General features: G+C 37.9%; 1 protein-coding gene and 1 long non-coding RNA gene across 2 annotated transcripts; one reads left to right on the top strand and one right to left on the bottom strand.

Annotated features, from left to right (window-relative positions):
• Positions 1-1,937: 1,937 nt before the first annotated feature.
• On the top strand, positions 1,938-16,069 carry capn8 (calpain 8). The gene is made up of 21 exons (XM_048182868.1): positions 1,938-2,256; positions 3,292-3,361; positions 8,183-8,301; positions 8,496-8,629; positions 8,840-9,008; positions 10,575-10,658; positions 10,742-10,827; positions 10,906-10,980; positions 11,061-11,221; positions 11,315-11,484; positions 11,995-12,006; positions 13,645-13,856; positions 14,097-14,133; positions 14,226-14,291; positions 14,381-14,438; positions 14,554-14,618; positions 15,100-15,168; positions 15,270-15,348; positions 15,464-15,580; positions 15,694-15,752; positions 15,841-16,069. Exons 1-21 carry the CDS (start codon positions 2,020-2,022, stop codon positions 15,862-15,864), a joined length of 2,103 nt encoding a protein of 700 aa, XP_048038825.1. The 5' UTR covers positions 1,938-2,019; the 3' UTR covers positions 15,865-16,069.
• On the bottom strand, positions 3,270-5,335 carry LOC125263729. The gene is made up of 3 exons (XR_007183883.1): positions 5,143-5,335; positions 3,572-3,656; positions 3,270-3,404 (listed from the first exon to the last, which is right to left on the bottom strand). It is a non-coding gene; the product is annotated as an uncharacterized LOC125263729 (long non-coding RNA).
• Positions 16,070-18,691: the final 2,622 nt, after the last annotated feature.

The following is an 18,691-nucleotide window of genomic DNA, read 5'->3' as shown; positions in this document are numbered from 1 at the left end:
GCCACGCAGCATAGCCTCAAACTCATTCAGAATCAATGTAAACAATATAACAGTATACAATACTCACATAATATTATTATATGCTGCATGCATGACGAACACTTTGTAAAGATCCATTTTGAGGGTTATATTAGCTGTGTAAACTTTGTTAAGGCACCGTTTAAGGCAAGCTCGAGCTCTGTGGGCGGAGAGCACGGGATTTAAAGGGGCCACAGCATAAATCGGCGCATTTATAATGATGCCCCAAAATAGGCAGTTAAAAAAATTAATTAAAAAAAATCTATGGGGTATTTTGAGCTGAAACTTCACAGACACATTCAGGGGACACCTTAGACTTATATACATCTTTTAAAAACATAATCTAGGGCACCTTTAATAGTTTGAGTCACTCTTCAAACGTTGCCAAATTATAGAAATAACTAAATTTGTTGGTAGGTGCTTTTTGAAAGAAAAAAGAAAAAAAAACTTGCTAGGGTAGTCTGAAAAGATGCTAAATAGTAACAAAATTGCTAAGTTGGCAACACCACAGCAAGTAGAAGCTGTTAGGGAGGACTAACTGTCATGGCCTGTGGTTTTGACTTTAAATGTTTCACAAACATATATGGGTGTGATGTTTGAGTGTCTGGCTATAGTCTAGCTCCAAACATAGTTTCACAACTTTTTGCTATAGTAGTTGGGTAAACAAGGGAACAATAGTGAAGCCATTCGAGTCAACTGTATGATGAAGGGTTTAATTCTAAAGTGACAATGTTTTATTAAAGGCAATTTTACATGTTACAACTCAATTACAATATCTGGTTTTAAATAAAACAAATACATTTCTATCATGACAACTCTTGAAGTATTTGGCAAGGCCATAACCATGTCTTGAACATTTGGAGGGGACCACAACAGAACAGTGAAGGAAATTCTAGGTCTAATTCTAGTTGGGAAATAATCAACAATTTGCAAATAAGATTTGCATTAAAATATGCAGACATGTACTTTTATTTTTTATGCCTATCATGTCGAAGTCGAAAATGTTTCTTGTCTCGTCACACTCAGTTTGGAATTACATGAATCACAAAACCTAAATGCATATTTTAAATTCAAAACGGCCATATTTGAGAAAAAGTTTGAGTAGTTTGCATCACTGGATGTTACTGTCAGTCTTTTATCATTTCTATTGCAAAACAGCTGACATGTATTAGATGTTTCGCTGTTTACATCTATTCTCTTTCAAAGTTAGACGGCTGGAATTCACGTTCTGCTTCTGTGAACAGTAAACCCCGCCTTCTTTGATTTGATTGGCCATCTCAATCATTTTGACATTGACGAGTGCTGTTAGACTGCTGAGGCAGACCAGTCACCAGACTGAAAATGTAACTTCTAAACCTTTTTGTCATCCTGCAAGCAGGTTAAGTCAAGGACCTATCAGCCTGCGCCATCTAGAGTTTCATGACAGAACTTTGTATTTATCTAAAAAATATTTATATAATTAATCACAAAAGGTCAATGTGTATTCCATAAACTGTATGTTTTGAGGGGGAAATAATGCTTTTTTTGTAGCCAAGATTTTAAGGTATACAGAGAAACGGCAGTTTCAAAAGAAACCCAAAAGAAATCTATTTAATAGACAAAAATTGTGAAAACCAGCCCTGGTCTCCCAAAGAACAAAAAAAAGAAAAGAACAATAGAAACAAAAGAGGTCTGCATTTAGAGCATTGTAAGAGTGTATTGAGTCACAGTTTACAGGACTCATGTTACAGTGCAATTATATTGGTAAGTACAAAAAAAAAATAGTGAAATGAATATACTTTGAAAAGCATACTTAAATTGCTTAAGTTTCCTTCACAGGGTTACATGATGCTAAACCAGTGTGAAAGCAACACCTGCCCCTATGTGCTGACAGGTGAGTGTGACTCCGCCCTCACGTTTATCATATTGCGGCTCTCACTTTAAAATCAGCATCAGTCTCACACAAACACTCACACACTATAGACAAGCTTCAGAGACACTTGAGGTCGACTACAGGGCAGCATGTCTAATATTGCAAAGGTTCTTTCTAGGAGGCAGGACAGAGGAGATGGAGTGGGAACAAACGAGAATGCGATTCCCTACAACAAGCAGGACTATCAGAGCCTGAAGCAGGAATGTCTGGCAAAAAAAACCCTGTTCTGTGACCCGACCTTCCCTGCTGAATCCGACTCTCTGGGATACAATGAACTCGGACGGTACTCCTTCAAGACCAGAGGAGTGGAGTGGAAGAGACCCAAGGTACTGTGATGTCCTCTGTGTGTGTCTGTGTGTGGTTCTGGTAAACCCTACACGTTATAGGGGTAAAATGTCCCCAGAAAGATAGCAATATTCGAAATCCTTGTCCTTGTGGGAACATTTTTGGTCAGAACAGAAAAACAGCTTATAAATCATATAGAATGATGTAAAAATGCAGAAAGTTTTCTGTGAGGTTTAGGGTTAGGTTTAGGGGATAGAATATATAGGTTGTACAGTATAAAAATCATTATGCCTATGGAAAGTCCCCATAAAACATGGAAACCCAACATGTGTGTGTGTGCTTTCTTTACACAGGTGCAGTTTAGGTAAATATAAAGGCGTGTAATCTTTGTTTGTTTTATAGAATCTTTTTTATAGAATCTTAAAAAATACTTTTGTTATATACCTAATTTTGAAAAAAGTAAAATAAAAAAAGTTGTCGGGTTAATTCAAGACTATTAAGGTTAATTGAAAATATTAATATTAAAAAATTGCTTTAGTTTTACCCAGTTACCTAAATGTAATAAAAAAAAATAATGTTTTAAGGTTAATTCTATATTACATATTTTAAATAATAACAGTATTAAAAAAATAAAAACCAGTTAATTTAGATGCTACCACATGAAACACATTTTTAATTACATATTTTTGTAGTACATACAAAACATGTATTGTTCTGTGTGCGTGCATAGATATGCTCTCTATGGTAACCGACAGAAGCTCAGGTTACTATTCAGGTGTGAGGAGGATCTTTGTGTGTGTTTCTGTGTGTTTCTGTGTGTGTGTGTGTGTGTGTGTGTGTGTGTGTGTGTGTGTGTGTGTGTGTGTGTGTGTTGATACTTACAACAAGCTTACTCTCTGCTCATTGGTATCTCTATTTTTTCTTTTATGTGTACACTAGCCACCACACAATTGTTCAAATGAACCTATTACATGCGTTGTTTGCTAAGAGCAAATAAAACATATTGTTATTCATGTGTACCATTGCATAATGTAATAATATCAGCTCTAATTTTTCTCAATTTTCTGTTTTTAAAGGAGCTGTGCTCAAACCCTGAGTTCATTGTGGACGGCGCCAAGCGGACGGACATCTGCCAGGGAGCTTTAGGTGAGAAAAGATCCTTTTGGTCACATTAGTGTTCGGGTGTGGCCTGTAGAGAAACACAATGAATCATTCATGATTTTCACTAACATGGTGAGCAGTGTAGGTGAAGACATTATTACTGATAAAAAAAATAAAATAAATTAAAAAAAAACATTCTGAATATGGCATTTCAGGTTCAGTTTAATTCAAATATCAAATGAGGTGTTTAGTTACCTGTATCTGCTGGTGTGTCTGCTTTATGTTGACTTGAGTACACTGTCCTCCACCCCAAACTCACACAGACTCGTATTGTGCAGAGCTAACCACCATGACACACGAATATAAATACTATATCAGAAAAGATGCGACACATGCAGCTTCAATGATATTCAACACTATTAATATGACAAATCAACACCATAGAGCCATTTTGTTTGTTCAAACAAAAAGAGATGTAAAATTGTACAGAGCCCCCAAGAGGACATGGTCATGGAAGAAATATGAGGAGGGAAAAAATTATATTTCAATGCAATGGAACTCTTTTCGTAATAGATCTCTTTTTGCAAAAGAACGCAAAAGTTTGTGCGAATGCAACATCATAATTTTGACACAAAAAGTAGGGCTGGAACTAACGATTATTTTGAAAATCGATTAGTTAGCTGATAATTTCTTCGATTAATCGATTAATAAAGAGCACAGTTTTCTTTTTTAAAATTTTTATTGACAAAACACACTATTCCACATCCTGCCCAATGTTGTCATTCAAACAAACATACCAACTGAATGCTATGAAAACATATTGGTTATGAATATGTCTTTATGCAAAAGAGCTATAACACAGTTTAAATCCCTACATTAAAAATGAAGATAATAATAAAGATGATAAAGAAAAACAAAAACAAAAACACAAACTCAGTGTTAACAGATAAGAGGAATGTCCTGCAGGAACACACACATTCACTCTGGACACAGTAACCTGTTACTGTCATTTCTTTATCCTGTAAATGTAAGAAACGTCTTACAATTATATTCAATTACACACTGTTATCCCTTTACAGTTACCACTCTCATAAAATACTTGAATTACATGTTGACTTCTAAACCTAAATTTAACGTCCAACGTGCTGAATCAAAGACTACAGAATAACACAAGACGCGTCACTCATATTGTTTTGATGGGAGGAAGCGCAACGCGCAATATGGCGGAATAAGCCCCACCTTCTAAATAAGAGCCAATCGCCGATTGGTAAAGTCATCGCGTCACTGCAGTGGCCGTTAGTACCTCCGCAAGTGACGTCACTGTCGACCGTTAAGACTGCGGGCACGTCCACTGAGAGGCAAAAGACTGAGCGGCAGCAGTGGTTTTCAGCGTGAATGTCGCGAAAAACACACAAAACACATCCAAAACGGGAAAGAGCTTTGTAATTGACTGTACAAATAGCTTTGACACAAAACCGGAGGCATATATTTAAAAAAAAAAAATCAGAAAGCAGAAAAAAAGCAAATGGATCACTGCAATTCACAGAAACATCTGAACTCCAGGCAGAGAAACATGGATTTGCAGTTATCATTTTGTGTCAAAATGTTGGATTTTGAGGTAAAATCATACCGTATATACTGTATTGTTATATATTATGTTGACAACTCATCAATTAAATATTTTCGATCTTATATTCTGCATAATTGTGTGTTTTTAAATAAACAACACTGACAAAAACTATACTATAAAATTATATATATGTTTTAGGGCTGGACAATATGACGATATAACATTGATATAAGTGATTACGCGGATTTAAACCTACCTATATTGTAGTTATATAAAATATTCACAGGCAGATTTGCTTTATGTGTCTCCCCGGCGTTGAAATCAGGCAAATATAAATGTCAGGAAACACGACTCCTGGCAGCATGTCAATATCCATGGATTAGGTTTATTTGACAAGTTGTAAGAAACACTTTCGAGTCCAACCTTTAGTATTCGTTTGTTTTACTCGCGTTTTCGCAGTTTCCCCTATTAAATCCAGTCACGCAGCAGCTTCTTTTGCCACTCAGTCCAGCTGAGGGAGCGCGTTTTCGGCGGGAAAGTGACGTCGATGCATACCCTCTATAGAAATAGTCAGACGCGCGCCTCCGAAATGAGACACAAGAGACGCGCGTTTAGGACTGCGCATGCGCATTAGCTTGATCCATCCTGAAAAATACATTTTTTTGTCATGATTCGAGCTTTTAGAAACAAAATTTATGAGACAGTTGTTGTCATATTTCATTGGTGATTTCAAATATGAAATTTAATCGAAAGCTTGTCAAACAGCTTTTGAGAAGTTGATGTTTCTCCATTCAAATAAATATGAGCTGCACTTCAATGCCCGAGAGGCGTTTCAAAGATGGCCGCCGAGTAAAATGACTTGTCTTAAAGGGACTTTGGCTGAATTTTAAATGTCTCCCTTTCTATGCATCTGGTCTGTTTGATACGGTGGCCCAGTAGTGCACAACACAACGAAATTAAAAAAGCAAACATAAGTTCACAACACAACGGAAACAAGCCACAACACAACGAAATAAAGCCACAACACAACGGAATAAGCCACAACACAACGGAATTAAACCACAACACAACGGAATAAGCCACAACACAACGGAATCAAGCCACAACACAACGGAATAAGCCACAACACAACGGAATTAAACCACAACACAACGGAATAAGCCACAACACAACGGAATCAAGCCACAACACAACGGAATCAAGCCACAACACAACGAAATAAAGCCACAACACAACGGAATTAAACCACAACACAACGGAATCAAGCCACAACACAACGGAATAAGCCACAACACAACGGAATCAAGCCACAACACAACGGAATAAGCCACAACACAACGGAATTAAACCACAACACAACGGAATAAGCCACAACACAACGGAATCAAGCCACAACACAACGGAATAAAGCCACAACACAACGGAAATGCTCCCGACCACTTGGGGGCTCTCAGAGCTAGGTAATATTACTATTCCTTGCCACTGTTCTATAAAGTCGACAGTTTTACAAAGATATCAATACCAAGATTAGTTTTAAGTATGTAAGCATTGTATATCGACATGGTATATTAATTAAAAATCAACTACGTTCACAATAGCTTCATATTTATACTTGTGAATGATTTGACGCGATACCACGGCGCATGATAAAGGGAACATCCACCAATTCCACCAAGTGGTTAAAACGTATAATTTGTATTCATTAAAATTACTTTTAACATTTAAAAACAGACATGTTCAAATTCCAAAGGTTGTTAGTTCCTGTTGGTAAGACTGACAAGCTTTGGAATTTGAATATGTCTGTTTTTAAATGTTAAAAGTAATTTTAATGAATACAAATTATACGTTTTAACCACTTAGTGGGATTGGCAGACGTTCCCTTCATCATGCGCCGTGGTAGCGCGTCAAATCATTCACAAGTATAGGCCTAAATATGAAGCTATTTTGCACGTAGGTGATATTGAATTAATATTTCATGTCGATATGCAGTGGTTACATACTGTTTAAACTAATCGTGGTATTGATATTACTGCCGACTCTATAGAACAGTGGCAAGGAAAACTAACTTTACCGAGCTCTGAGAGCCCCCTAGTGGTCGGGAGCATTTCCGTTGTGTGGTGGCTTGATTCCGTTGTGTTGTGGCTTTATTCCGTTGTGTTGTGGCTCGATTTCGTTGTGTTGTGGCTTTATTCCGTTGTGTTGTGGCTCGATTCTGTTGTGTTGTGTCTCGATTTCGTTGTGTTGTGAACTTATGTTTGCTTTTTTAATTTCGTTGTGTTGTGCACTACTGGGCCACCGTAGTTTGACGCACATACGCATTAAACACACAAACACATTAAACAGCACATGTATCTGTCAAAGCACCTGACAGGGCAAGCCATGTTTAACATTACGCTAATGCATTAGCTTGAAACTTAAACAGAATTCTCATGTTTTGGGCAGCTTGGATCACGTACCTTTCCCGCAGCAGCTCACTCCATTTCCTCCACTATTTTTAGATGCATTTTGTCCATGGAAATGCGTTATTCGGTGCTGTAATTTGACGCGACTGGTGGAAGTTTTCCGTGCACGGTGGGCAGACACAACCATAATGACATACATTGTCGATGATTTTCATTATCGATTATTATCAATTAGTTGTTGCAGCCCTACACAAAAGTTGTGCGAGTGAATGAGAAGTTACTTTGGAGAACACAAATTTTTTGCAAGAGAATGCAAAAGTTGTGTGAGCGAATGAAAAGTTTCTTCGGGGAAAGCAATATTTTTGCAAAAGAACACAAAAGTTGTGAGAACGAATGAAAAGTTTCTCTGGGAACACAGGTTTTTTGCAAGAGAACCCAAAAGTTGTGCGAACAAATGCAGTTTCTTGGGCGAACGTAAAATCTACAAGAGAACGCAAAGGTTTTGCGAGCGAATGCAAAAGCATTGAAATATGGAGAATGTGATGTGGGAGGAAATACATTCTTAAGTTTTAGTGGTAGCTCAAGCATGAGCAACAATATGAGTGATTCTAGTTTTAGTAACGGCTAATTAAAGTTACCTCACACTACAAGTGCACATCTCCTGTTGTGGAAAAACATGGGAGTGGTCAAGACTTAAGCTTGGAGGTTGTAGGTTCAAACCACACAATGGTTGATCCATGAACCATGACCATTGAGCAAGACACTTACACCCAGGATACTCCTTGAGAAAAACGCTGAAGCCTAGGTTGATCCTGTAAGACTATCAGTGTACTAGAAGTTAGTTTGCATAAAATAGGCATAATAAATGCCTAATTACGTTTGATACATTGGCAGGTGACTGTTGGTTGCTGGCAGCCATTGCATCTCTGACTCTGGATAATGAGATTCTTGAACGTGTAGTTCCACCTGGACAGAGTTTTACGGAGGACTATGCCGGCATCTTCCACTTTCAGGTCAGAACATACAAACAAACTGACTCACACTGAAGATCTGGGATTTAAAATCAAATTTAAACCTGGGGAAAAAAGACTGGTTTCAGACTTTTAGACTTCATTAAAGTATTTCTTATGATGCAATATATGATCATATTATAATTTCAGTGATAAGCTACACTGTCAGACTGATGGTGTTGTTCTCATCTCCTCAGTTCTGGCAGTATGGTGAATGGGTGGACGTGGTCATTGATGACCGTTTGCCCACCAGAGATGGGAAGCTGCTGTTTGTTCACTCCGCCGAGGGCTCTGAGTTTTGGAGCGCTCTGCTGGAGAAGGCCTATGCAAAGTGAGTGTGTGTGTTTATTCATCATAAATTACCTGCTACTACTTACCTGAACTGCATTGTTGAACAATATGATACTGAGTCATCCGAAACCCTTGGTAAACATTGTGCCTATTGTACAACCACAGCCTTCAAAACACACAATGTTCATACAACATGTCACATATCCATGACATACTAACCGGTGACGCAGATTTCTACCATATTTTGAAGGGTAAACGGCTCGTATGAAGCTCTGACAGGAGGTTCGACCACTGAGGGTTTTGAGGATTTCACCGGAGGCATCGCTGAGATCTATGAGCTGAGCAAAGCTCCTCCGTACCTGTTTAACCTCATGCAGAAAGCACTGACACTGGGCTCATTACTGGGCTGCTCCATTGATGTAAGTCTTATTCCACTTCTGTTGGCTTTCTTTTTGTTGCATTTTAAGCTGCTATAGCTTCTCTATGGCAATAATAAATAGTGATTAATACATAACAATGTGCAAGTCTTCAGATAAATGTTTCGTTGGAGCTGTGGTCTACTTAACAAACACACTTTAGACACCTAAGCTCTTATTTACGAATATCCAGATTAAAGGATACTTGTGAGACCAAATAATTTGAATGTGCTACAAGGATGTTTTGCAGGTGACTTACTTAAAATACTTTCCACATATGCAAATAGTCTCACCAATATTTAAGGGAGGATTTTGTGTGTGGAAATATGAAATGTTAGTTCACTTGTGGCTCACACTAAATACCAGGAGTTTCAAAAGTGACAATTAATATCATTGCTGTAATAGATAATTAAGGATGCACATATATGAACATTTTGGCTGATAATGATGAAAATACTAATATATAGTATATGTACATGTACATGTAGTAATATATATGTACACACACTGCTGTTCAAAAGTTTAAAATCTAAGATTTTTAATGTTTTTGAAAAAAAGTCTCTTATGCTCATGAAGGATGTTTTTATTTGATCAAAATACAGTAAAACAGCAATATTTAAATAATAGTATTAAAATCAAAATAACAGTTTTCTATTTGAATATATGTTAAAGTCCCCCTGTAGTAAAAATCAAGTTTTTAATATTGTTTATATGTCTGTGGTGTTTTTAATATGCTTTAAGACAAACCATGTGCAAATTCATAAGTCAACACCATTGCTAAGTATTTTGTCTTTAAAACTGCAGTGATCTAAAGACAGTTTCAAAAATACGATTTGAAATCGCTGGTGTTTCTGACATCACACACTCCCATGTAACCAATCATGTCAACGTACTGGCGGGCTTTAACATATCATTAACTATCACCGCTCTGAGCCAAGGGAGTCGTGTAACATTAGCAACACATTATTATCTGTTTGATAACATAGTCAAGCAAATGATGTTACTTACTGTTATGTGTCCGACGTTGTAAAAAGCGATACCATTGTGCAGCGTTTACCTCAGTAAGTTGACCGAGTGGATCACTGAGCTCGTGCGAGTGAGAGGGGGTGGGGCTAATTAGCATATTCCTTTAAAAAACATATAAATATGTCATTTTGGAGTTTTAAGGGATGAAATTATTGACTACGGGGGACTTTAAAATGTAGTTTTTACTCCAGTCTCCAGTCACATGATTCTTCACAAATCATTTTAATATGCTGATTTGATGCTCAAGAAACATTTCTGATTATTATCAATATTGAAACTGTTGTACGGTATAATATTTTTGTTTAGAAATATCTTAGACTATTTTCTATTCTTTGATGAATAGGAAGTTCAAGAATTAACACTTTTGTAACTTTATAAATGTCTTTCTGTTACTTTTGATTTGTTTAATGCATCCTTACTGAATAAAAGTATTCATTTCTTTAAAAGAAATCTTATGGTAGTGCCATTGCTCTCATGTGGGAAATACAGGTTTGAACTAGCTACAGTTTTTACCATTAAAATAATATTTTATTTATTGAGCAGATTACCAGCTCATATGAGACGGAGGCGGTGACGAGTCTGAAGCTGGTGAAGGGTCATGCCTACTCCGTCACGGCCGCAGAGGAGGTCAGATATCGCCACTGATGCTGAAATATGGATTTGATGGGAATAATAAGAAGGAGCACTAATTTTTGTCACCTTACATGCAGGTTCACTTCAGAGGCAATCCGGTTCAACTGGTGCGTATCAGGAACCCGTGGGGTCAGGTGGAGTGGACGGGTGCTTGGAGTGATAAGTGAGTTCCCTAAACAGATCGCACTCCTTCAACATCAGTCTTGAGAGTCCTGTAAAATGTTTCCCATCTCTTCCTCAGTTCCAAAGAATGGGATAGCGTCAAACCAGAGGAGAAAGCGAAACTGGATTATTCAGCTGAAGATGGAGAGTTCTGGTAAGAAAACTTCAGCTCTTTAGCCTTTTAAACCTCAACAACATAACAAATAACTTGACTAATCTTCCTCATCCTGTCAGGATGGCGTATTCTGACTTCATACAGCAGTTCTCGAAGTTGGAGATCTGTAATCTGACTCCAGACACTCTTTCAAGTGACAATGTGAGCCGCTGGAACTACACCCAGTTTGAAGGAAACTGGAGGGTGGGCTCCACCGCAGGGGGCTGCAGGAACAACCCAGGTATATCGAATCAACCTGAATGTGCCTGAAACCAAATTTGGTTTTAAAGTTGTTTTTATTCCACCATCCAATCATTTTGTTTCTCCCCTCCAGCTACATTCTGCTCAAACCCTCAGTTTGTGATCAAGCTGGAGGATGCAGATGATGATCCTTATGATGGCGAAAATGGATGTACGTTCCTTGTGGGTCTTATGCAGAAAGATGGTCGTAAAGACAAGCGGTTTGGACGAGACCTGAACACCATTGGCTTTGCTATCTATAAGGTAATTGGTTACATACAATCAGTAATACCATTGAAACTAGAAACAACTTTACTCTCAACACCAAAAACAACTTCACAACCAACAGTACCACTAACCTTGCAAACACTTTTTCAGCTGTCTTGGTTCTAAAAGTGTCTTTCCAAATCATTTTCTCCATAAAGATTAAAAACAAATTCAAGAAAGATTCATTAACCAAACCAACCTGCTAAGATTAATTGGAAAATTACAGAATTTGATTTGAAACTGTAAAATAGGCCTATTTGAAAATCATTAGTATTAGTTCTTCACCTGTTTGATTACTAAAGATTTTTAGTAATGTTAAAGATTTTTGTGATGTTGAAATATTGATTAAAAACTTCTATGGAGAATGTAATTTTGCTTCCAGAACCGGAACACATTATACAACACATTTTTCCATTAACGTTATTTATTTATTTATTTATTTTATTTTTTTGTGAAAATGTATGAATTTGAACATTGAATAATATAATATTCTTTGATGTTTTTCAGGTTCCAGATGAGGTGTGTATGAGCTCTATATGTTTTTTACATAAGAGTAGCTGGACAACACAAATGTAACCGGTCGTTCTTTCATTTATCCATTACTATGGAGCCCCTGAAGGGGCAAGTTGATGCTAAAAAATGAGATTGAAGGAAAAAACTATATTTCAGTGCCTTTGCATTCCTTGCAAAACTCTCTCCTTTTGGGAGAGAACGCAAAGTTTCTTGGGGGAAAGCAATCCTTTTTCCAGGAGAATGCCAGTTTTCTTGTGGGTACGTAGTCCTTTGGAAGAGAATGCAAAGTTTCTTGGGGGAGCGCAATCCTTCGGGAGAGAATGCAAAATTTCTCAGGGAAACGCAAAATTTCTCTGCGGAGCACACTCCTTTGTTAGAGAACGCAGTTTCTTGGAGGAGCGCAATCCTTTGGGAGAGAACACAATGTTACTCTGGGAACGCAAAGTTTCTTGGAGGAACGCAATCCTTTGGGAGAGAACGCAAAGTTTCTCTGGGGAATGCAAAGTTTCTTGGAGGAGTGCAATCCTTTGGGAGAGAACGCAATGTTTCTCTGGGGAATGCAAAGTTTCTTGGAGGAGAGCAATCCTTTGGGAGAGAATGCAATGTTTCCTGGGGAACGCAATTCTTTGGAAGTTTCTTTTGGGAACACAATCCTTTTTTCGAGAGAACGCAAAGATTATTGGGGGAATGCAATCCTTTGGGAGAGAACGCAAAGTTTCTCTGGGGAATGCAAAGTTTCTTGGAGGAGCGCAATCCTTTGGGAAAGAACGCAAAGTTTCTCTGGGGAATGCAAAGTTTCTTGGAGGAACACAATCCTTTGGGAGAGAACGCTAAGTTTCTCTGGGGAATGCAAAGTTTCTTGGAGGAGCGCAATCCTTTGGGAAAGAACTTGGAAGTTTCTTTTGGGAACACAATCCTTTTTTCGAGAGAACTCAAAGATTATTGGGGGAATGCAATACTTTTGGAGAGAACGCATAGTTTCTCTGGGGAATGCAAAGTTTCTTGGAGGAGCGCAATCCTTTGGGAAAGAACGCAAAGTTTCTCTGGGGAATGCAAAGTTTCTTGGAGGAACGCAATCCTTTGGGAGAGAACGCTAAGTTTCTCTGGGGAATGCAAAGTTTCTTGGAGGAGCGCAATCCTTTGGGAAAGAACTTGGAAGTTTCTTTTGGGAACACAATCCTTTTTTCGAGAGAACTCAAAGATTATCGGGGGAATGCAATCCTTTGGGAGAGAACGCAAGTTCTCGTGGGAGCACAATCGTTTTGGAGAGAATGCAAAGTTTCTCTGGGAAACACAAAGTTTACCGGGGAACGCAATTCTTTGGGAGAGTACTCAGAAGTTTTTTGCGGGAACACAATCCTTTTTTCGAGAGAACGCAAAGTTTCTTGGGGGAGTGCAATCCTTTTTTCAAGAGAAACCAGTTTCTCAGAGGAGCGCAATCCTTTGGGAGAGAACGTAAAGTCTCTACGGGGAACACAATCCTTTGGGAGAGAATGCAAAAGTTTTGTGAGCAAATGCAAAAGCATTGAAATATAATTGTCCATTCCATCTTACATTTTTTCCATCACCATACATTTATATGGAACAACCTTTTCAAGTTTTCAGATATATTCAGAATTTTATCCATCTGTGTTTGTGTTGCAGTTAAAGGGTCGCAACAATATTCAACTCGGTCCTGATGTACTGCTGCGTCAGCGGTCCGTTGCAGGGAGCAACACCTTCATCAATCTGCGAGAGATAAGCGAGCGCTTCAAACTGCTTCCTGGTGAATACGTCATCATCCCCTCCACTTTTGAGCCGCATCGCAAGGGAAGCTTCGTACTCCGTGTGTTCACAGAGAAAGAGGCTGCTGCCAGGTTAGTTTCAAGTGTGTAAAAATCATGGGTTTAAATAGTTCTAGTCTTAGACCACATGGTGGCATGCTGCACAGGTTCTGTTTTGTCTACTCTAGAGTTGATAGTAACACTAAAACATCTGTTTGCTCTGTGTTTGTCTGACAAATAAATCATAACAAATAAATCATAATTGTTCTTTAAACATTCTTGTATTTGCACCCAAATGCATGATGGATGTAATTCTGACTCTCGTCCCTGCAGCCCGATGGATGCAGAGATCAGTGCAGATATAAAAAAGGTGAATTTCATTTATCATTTACAAACATAGCGTGTTTACATATGTATATTTATTTATTTATTTCATTTTAAGAACACTTTTTTCTTTTCCAGCAATACATATCCGAGAGTGATGTGGACCCACATTTCAAACACCTTTTCAATAAGGTTGCTGGAAACGTAAGTCACATGACATCATTTTCAGTTTTGGGTCATTATCAAAAATTATATATTTTCCCAGTATGCATGATCTTGTCTTTTCTCTGCAGGACTCAGAAGTATCTGTGACTGAACTACAGCAGATCCTGGACAGTGTTATCTCGAAACGTAGGAAAAGACTTTTAGTCACATAAATATATAGATTAAAAAAAGCCCCTTGAAATGATTTAACAATCGGTTCTGTTCTGTTCATTCTCACAATGTTTTGTGGTATTTCACACAGGAACTGATCTGAAGACAGATGGATTCAGTATGGAAACCTGTCGCCAGATTATCAGCCTGCTAGATGTATCCTTACCTCACTGGATGATATGAATAGATAGTTTTTATCAGCCAAACCTTTTTGTCCCTAAATATTTTCTTGAAGTACCCCCTGAGATTTTAACTTATATTTCAATAATTCTTATATTCTTAAATTTCAACACATTCGCATGTTCACGTTTCTGTGATGTCAGATGACTATTTCCATTTCTGATTATTTTCATATGTCTTTTTTTTTTTTTTTTTTTTAAATATAGTTTTTGTTAGTGTTATTTTGATTAAAAATATTTTTTTATTTTGATTGTGTGATTTTTCATTTAATTATTAGCTTTTCATCAACTCACAATATGCCTGCAATGTGCAAATCTCATTTTGGAATTTAAAACACGGATTATCTAAATGTTTTAAGGGTGCTTTAAGATTCTCAACACTAGCATTCTTCCATTGTACGACTGCAGCAAACAAATTAATCATCATAATCCTGCTATAACCTTTGACCTCAGTTCAGAGAGATGGCAGTGGCAAACTTGGCCTTGTGGAGTTTCACGCACTGTGGACAAAGATCCAGAAATATTTGGTATAATATTTCAGATCAATTTTGGTATAATATTTCAGATCAATTCTTCATTTTTAGTGATGTTTATTAATGAATGTGGATTTTCTGTCGTACCTCACCAGGAAATTTTTAAGAACCGTGATACAGACAACTCGGGCACTATGAGTTCCCATGAGATGAGAGATGCCGTGAAAGAAGCAGGTAATGAGTCTATGGTTAGACAGTGAATTAAGAATACATTTCTTCTAAAAGTGTGTAATAGCATATAGATCATAATATAGAGTGAAGTAATGCTTGTATGTATTTTCCTCTACAGGGTTCCAGCTGAACAACGAAGTACTTCAGGTGATAATTTCACGTTATGCCAATCAGCAGTACGCCATTGACTTTGATTGCTTCGTCAGCTGCCTGATTCGCCTGGAGATGCTCTTCAGTAAGTTTTACTGGAGATTATCCAGAATGTTTTAAATTACTGGAAATAAATAGAATTATGACAGTTTGTTTATAAGTGTTTAACTATAACGTTTTCACCTGTGCTCTACACAGAAATGTTTAAAACGTTCGATAAGAAGAACACCGGGAAAATCGAGCTGGATATCCTGCAGGTGATGCGCAAGTGTGACCATGGACATTGATTTCTGTATCTACTCAATGTAGCGTTATCATTTACAGATGTGTTGTTTTGTGTTGCAGTGGCTCTGCTTGGCTCTCAGTTGAAAATCCACTTACCGTAATTGCACCAGAAGTCCATTCATTTCCTGCAGTTAAACTAAGGAGGACACAGCAGATCAGGAATACACTAAAGGGGGGTTGCTTGAAAAAAATCAACTATACGGGTATTAGCTAAACTTTGAATTGCTTTCAAAATGCAATTTGTTTATGGTGCTTATCTGCTGAAAATAAAAACATTTGCAATAATAAAGATGACTGAATCACATTTTTCATATTTACAAAGTCCTGTTTACAAATAATTACCATAGTTTCCACCAAAATAACATAGTACATTGTTTCTAAACTAATAACTCAGCCCAGTGGCCCAGATCTGAATTAAAGACAAGGGGCCACACATGAGCCATAACTGGCCCGTGTCTCAGCCAACTACTAACCCATAACTGGCCCATAACTAAAGGTTTGATTATTGGTACTCATTCTAAGCCTTAAGTAAACCAGAACCCCCAAAACTGAGCCGCACTTGAGCTTTATCTACTGTTAAAGGGGACCTATAATGCCCCTTTTACAAGATGTAGTATAAATCTCTGGTGTCCCCAGAATGTGTCTGTGAAATTTCAGCTCAAAATACCCAACAGATCATTTATTATAGCTTGTCAAATTTGCCCCTATTTGGGTGTGAGCAAAAACACACCATTTTTGTGTGTCCCTTTAAATGCAAATGAGCTGCTGCTCCCGGCCACTTTCCAAAAGAGGGCAGAGCTTTAAAAGCCTTAGCTTCAGTTGCTCAACAACAACAAAGCTGGAGAATCTCACACAGCCAAAATGACTATTGTCAGTAACGGTGTTCAGCCTTACACTGTTCAAACCAGAGTTGACACTGATGGAGAGACTCAGGAAGAAGTTACAACTTTTAGAATGCAACTGGACGTTTCTGAATGGTTAGTGGATACATGCACTGTATGTAGTTGCTGTGGAGTTGATTCAACTCATCAACTAGCACGTGCCGTCATGTTAATCTTTTGTGCAAATCCAGCATTGAATTGACTCTTGTTTGTGAAGCAGTCTGGCCTAAAATGACGGCATGGCAACAACACTCTACTACAACAACTCTTCCTCTTCTCTAAAGCAGCCCAACATGGCCTCACCCCCTTTGTCGCATGTTTCCGGGGGCAGGGAAACTTGTTGTAGTCCCTGTTGTAGTCCTTAAACAGCAAATTATTTAAAAGAAAATATCTCACATTGCATTGAACTTTGTATATGTTGTTTAAGTTCCAACAGCAACATTACACACTAATTAAAGTTAAAAAAAAAAATCATAATAAACCACCCTTAAAGGTCCCGTTTTTCGTGTTTTTTTGAAGCTTTGATTGTGTTTATAGTGTGCAATATAACATGTGTTCATGTTTCGCGTGTAAAAAAACACAGTATTTTTCACATAATTTACTTATCTGTATACGGCTGTTTCCACTGTCATAAAAACGGGCTGATGACTTCCTTGTTCTATGAAGTCCCTCCTTCAGAAATACGTAACGAGTTCTGATTGTGCCAGCGGTTCCTGTGTTGTGATTGGACAGCAGCTTGCCCGGAAAGGTCACGCCTCTTACCATAAAGTGGAGATGCACGCACTCAGTGTTATTGTAAACATGTCTTTAATTTTACCCTATCAATTTGAGCCGGAATCAGACCCGGACAAACACACTCTACAAACGCAACTCTTGTGTATTCCTGTGGGCGGAGGTTAGTCAAAAAACTGTTTTAGTGACGTCATTAAAGAAGGAAGTAGAGGGATGTAGTAGGGCTGGACGATTAATCGAAAAGTAATCGAAACCGAAATTCAGAACCTCTAACCGACGTAATTTTCCCATGTCGGTTATTTCGTTTTTTTAATCCTGTTAATACTTCCCCCTTAAAAACATAACTGCGTGTGTAGCCACGTGACTCCGCCCAGTCCAGTCAGTGGCATAAAAGCAAAACATGGAGGTGAACGCCGGTTCAACACATAGTGATGGCGCGCGAGCGGTGAGCCTTGCGTCTTGACTAAACTTTGTCAGTTGTATTTGTTTTATGGTTTGGACATTCAAGCGATTAGACGATCGGATGTGTATTATTATATCGAGCTACCGCGCTCGCATAGATATATACATATATCTATGCCGCGCTCGCACAGCTGCATGTGGCACGAACACTCATACAAACAGCTGAGCAAAACGTGAAGATCGCGTGCACACAGAGGAACGCAGAAACTTGTTGTCAGCGCTGTCCTGTGATTTATCACTAAAATAGCTTAGAAACTCAAAAGTTATAGCATCTATTTTTTATACTTTTGAAGGAACTATTTACAACCCACAGCTTCACAATTAATAGAGAGACGGTATGACTAATTCACACACGCAATCACTACTGGTACTGTGCTAATTTATCTTTATCTGATTTACAACGAGCAGAAACCTGTAAGAAATGTTACAAACCATAGATAAAATAACTGCTGATAGTGAGCTATGATGTCAGATCACTCTTTCAACAGGAAAAAAAATATCCCACCTTAATAGTCAATCATAGGCTAATTACAGTACAAACCTTGTCAGTGAACTATGAGGGCAAAAAAAAAAAAAAAAAAAATCAGAAATAAAATAATCGTTCATTAATCGTAATCGAGGTCAAATGTTCAATTAATCGAGGTTTTGATTTTAGGCCATAATCGTCCAGCCCTAGGATGTAGTCCAAACTGGCCGTTCGATGTAGGCGACTTCTGTTAAATAAAATGTCTCGCTTGGCATTGAACTTTGAGCTTTAAAATTTTACAGATTTTATTTATACTCTAACAACAACATTACACACTAACTAAAGTTTGAAACATGGGATCACGAAGAAC

This window comes from Megalobrama amblycephala, linkage group LG2, assembly GCF_018812025.1.
Source record: "Megalobrama amblycephala isolate DHTTF-2021 linkage group LG2, ASM1881202v1, whole genome shotgun sequence".
Taxonomy (NCBI): Eukaryota; Metazoa; Chordata; class Actinopteri; order Cypriniformes; family Xenocyprididae; genus Megalobrama; species Megalobrama amblycephala.
Note: the sequence above shows the minus strand (reverse complement) of the source record. Positions and strands in the feature narration are given on the sequence as shown.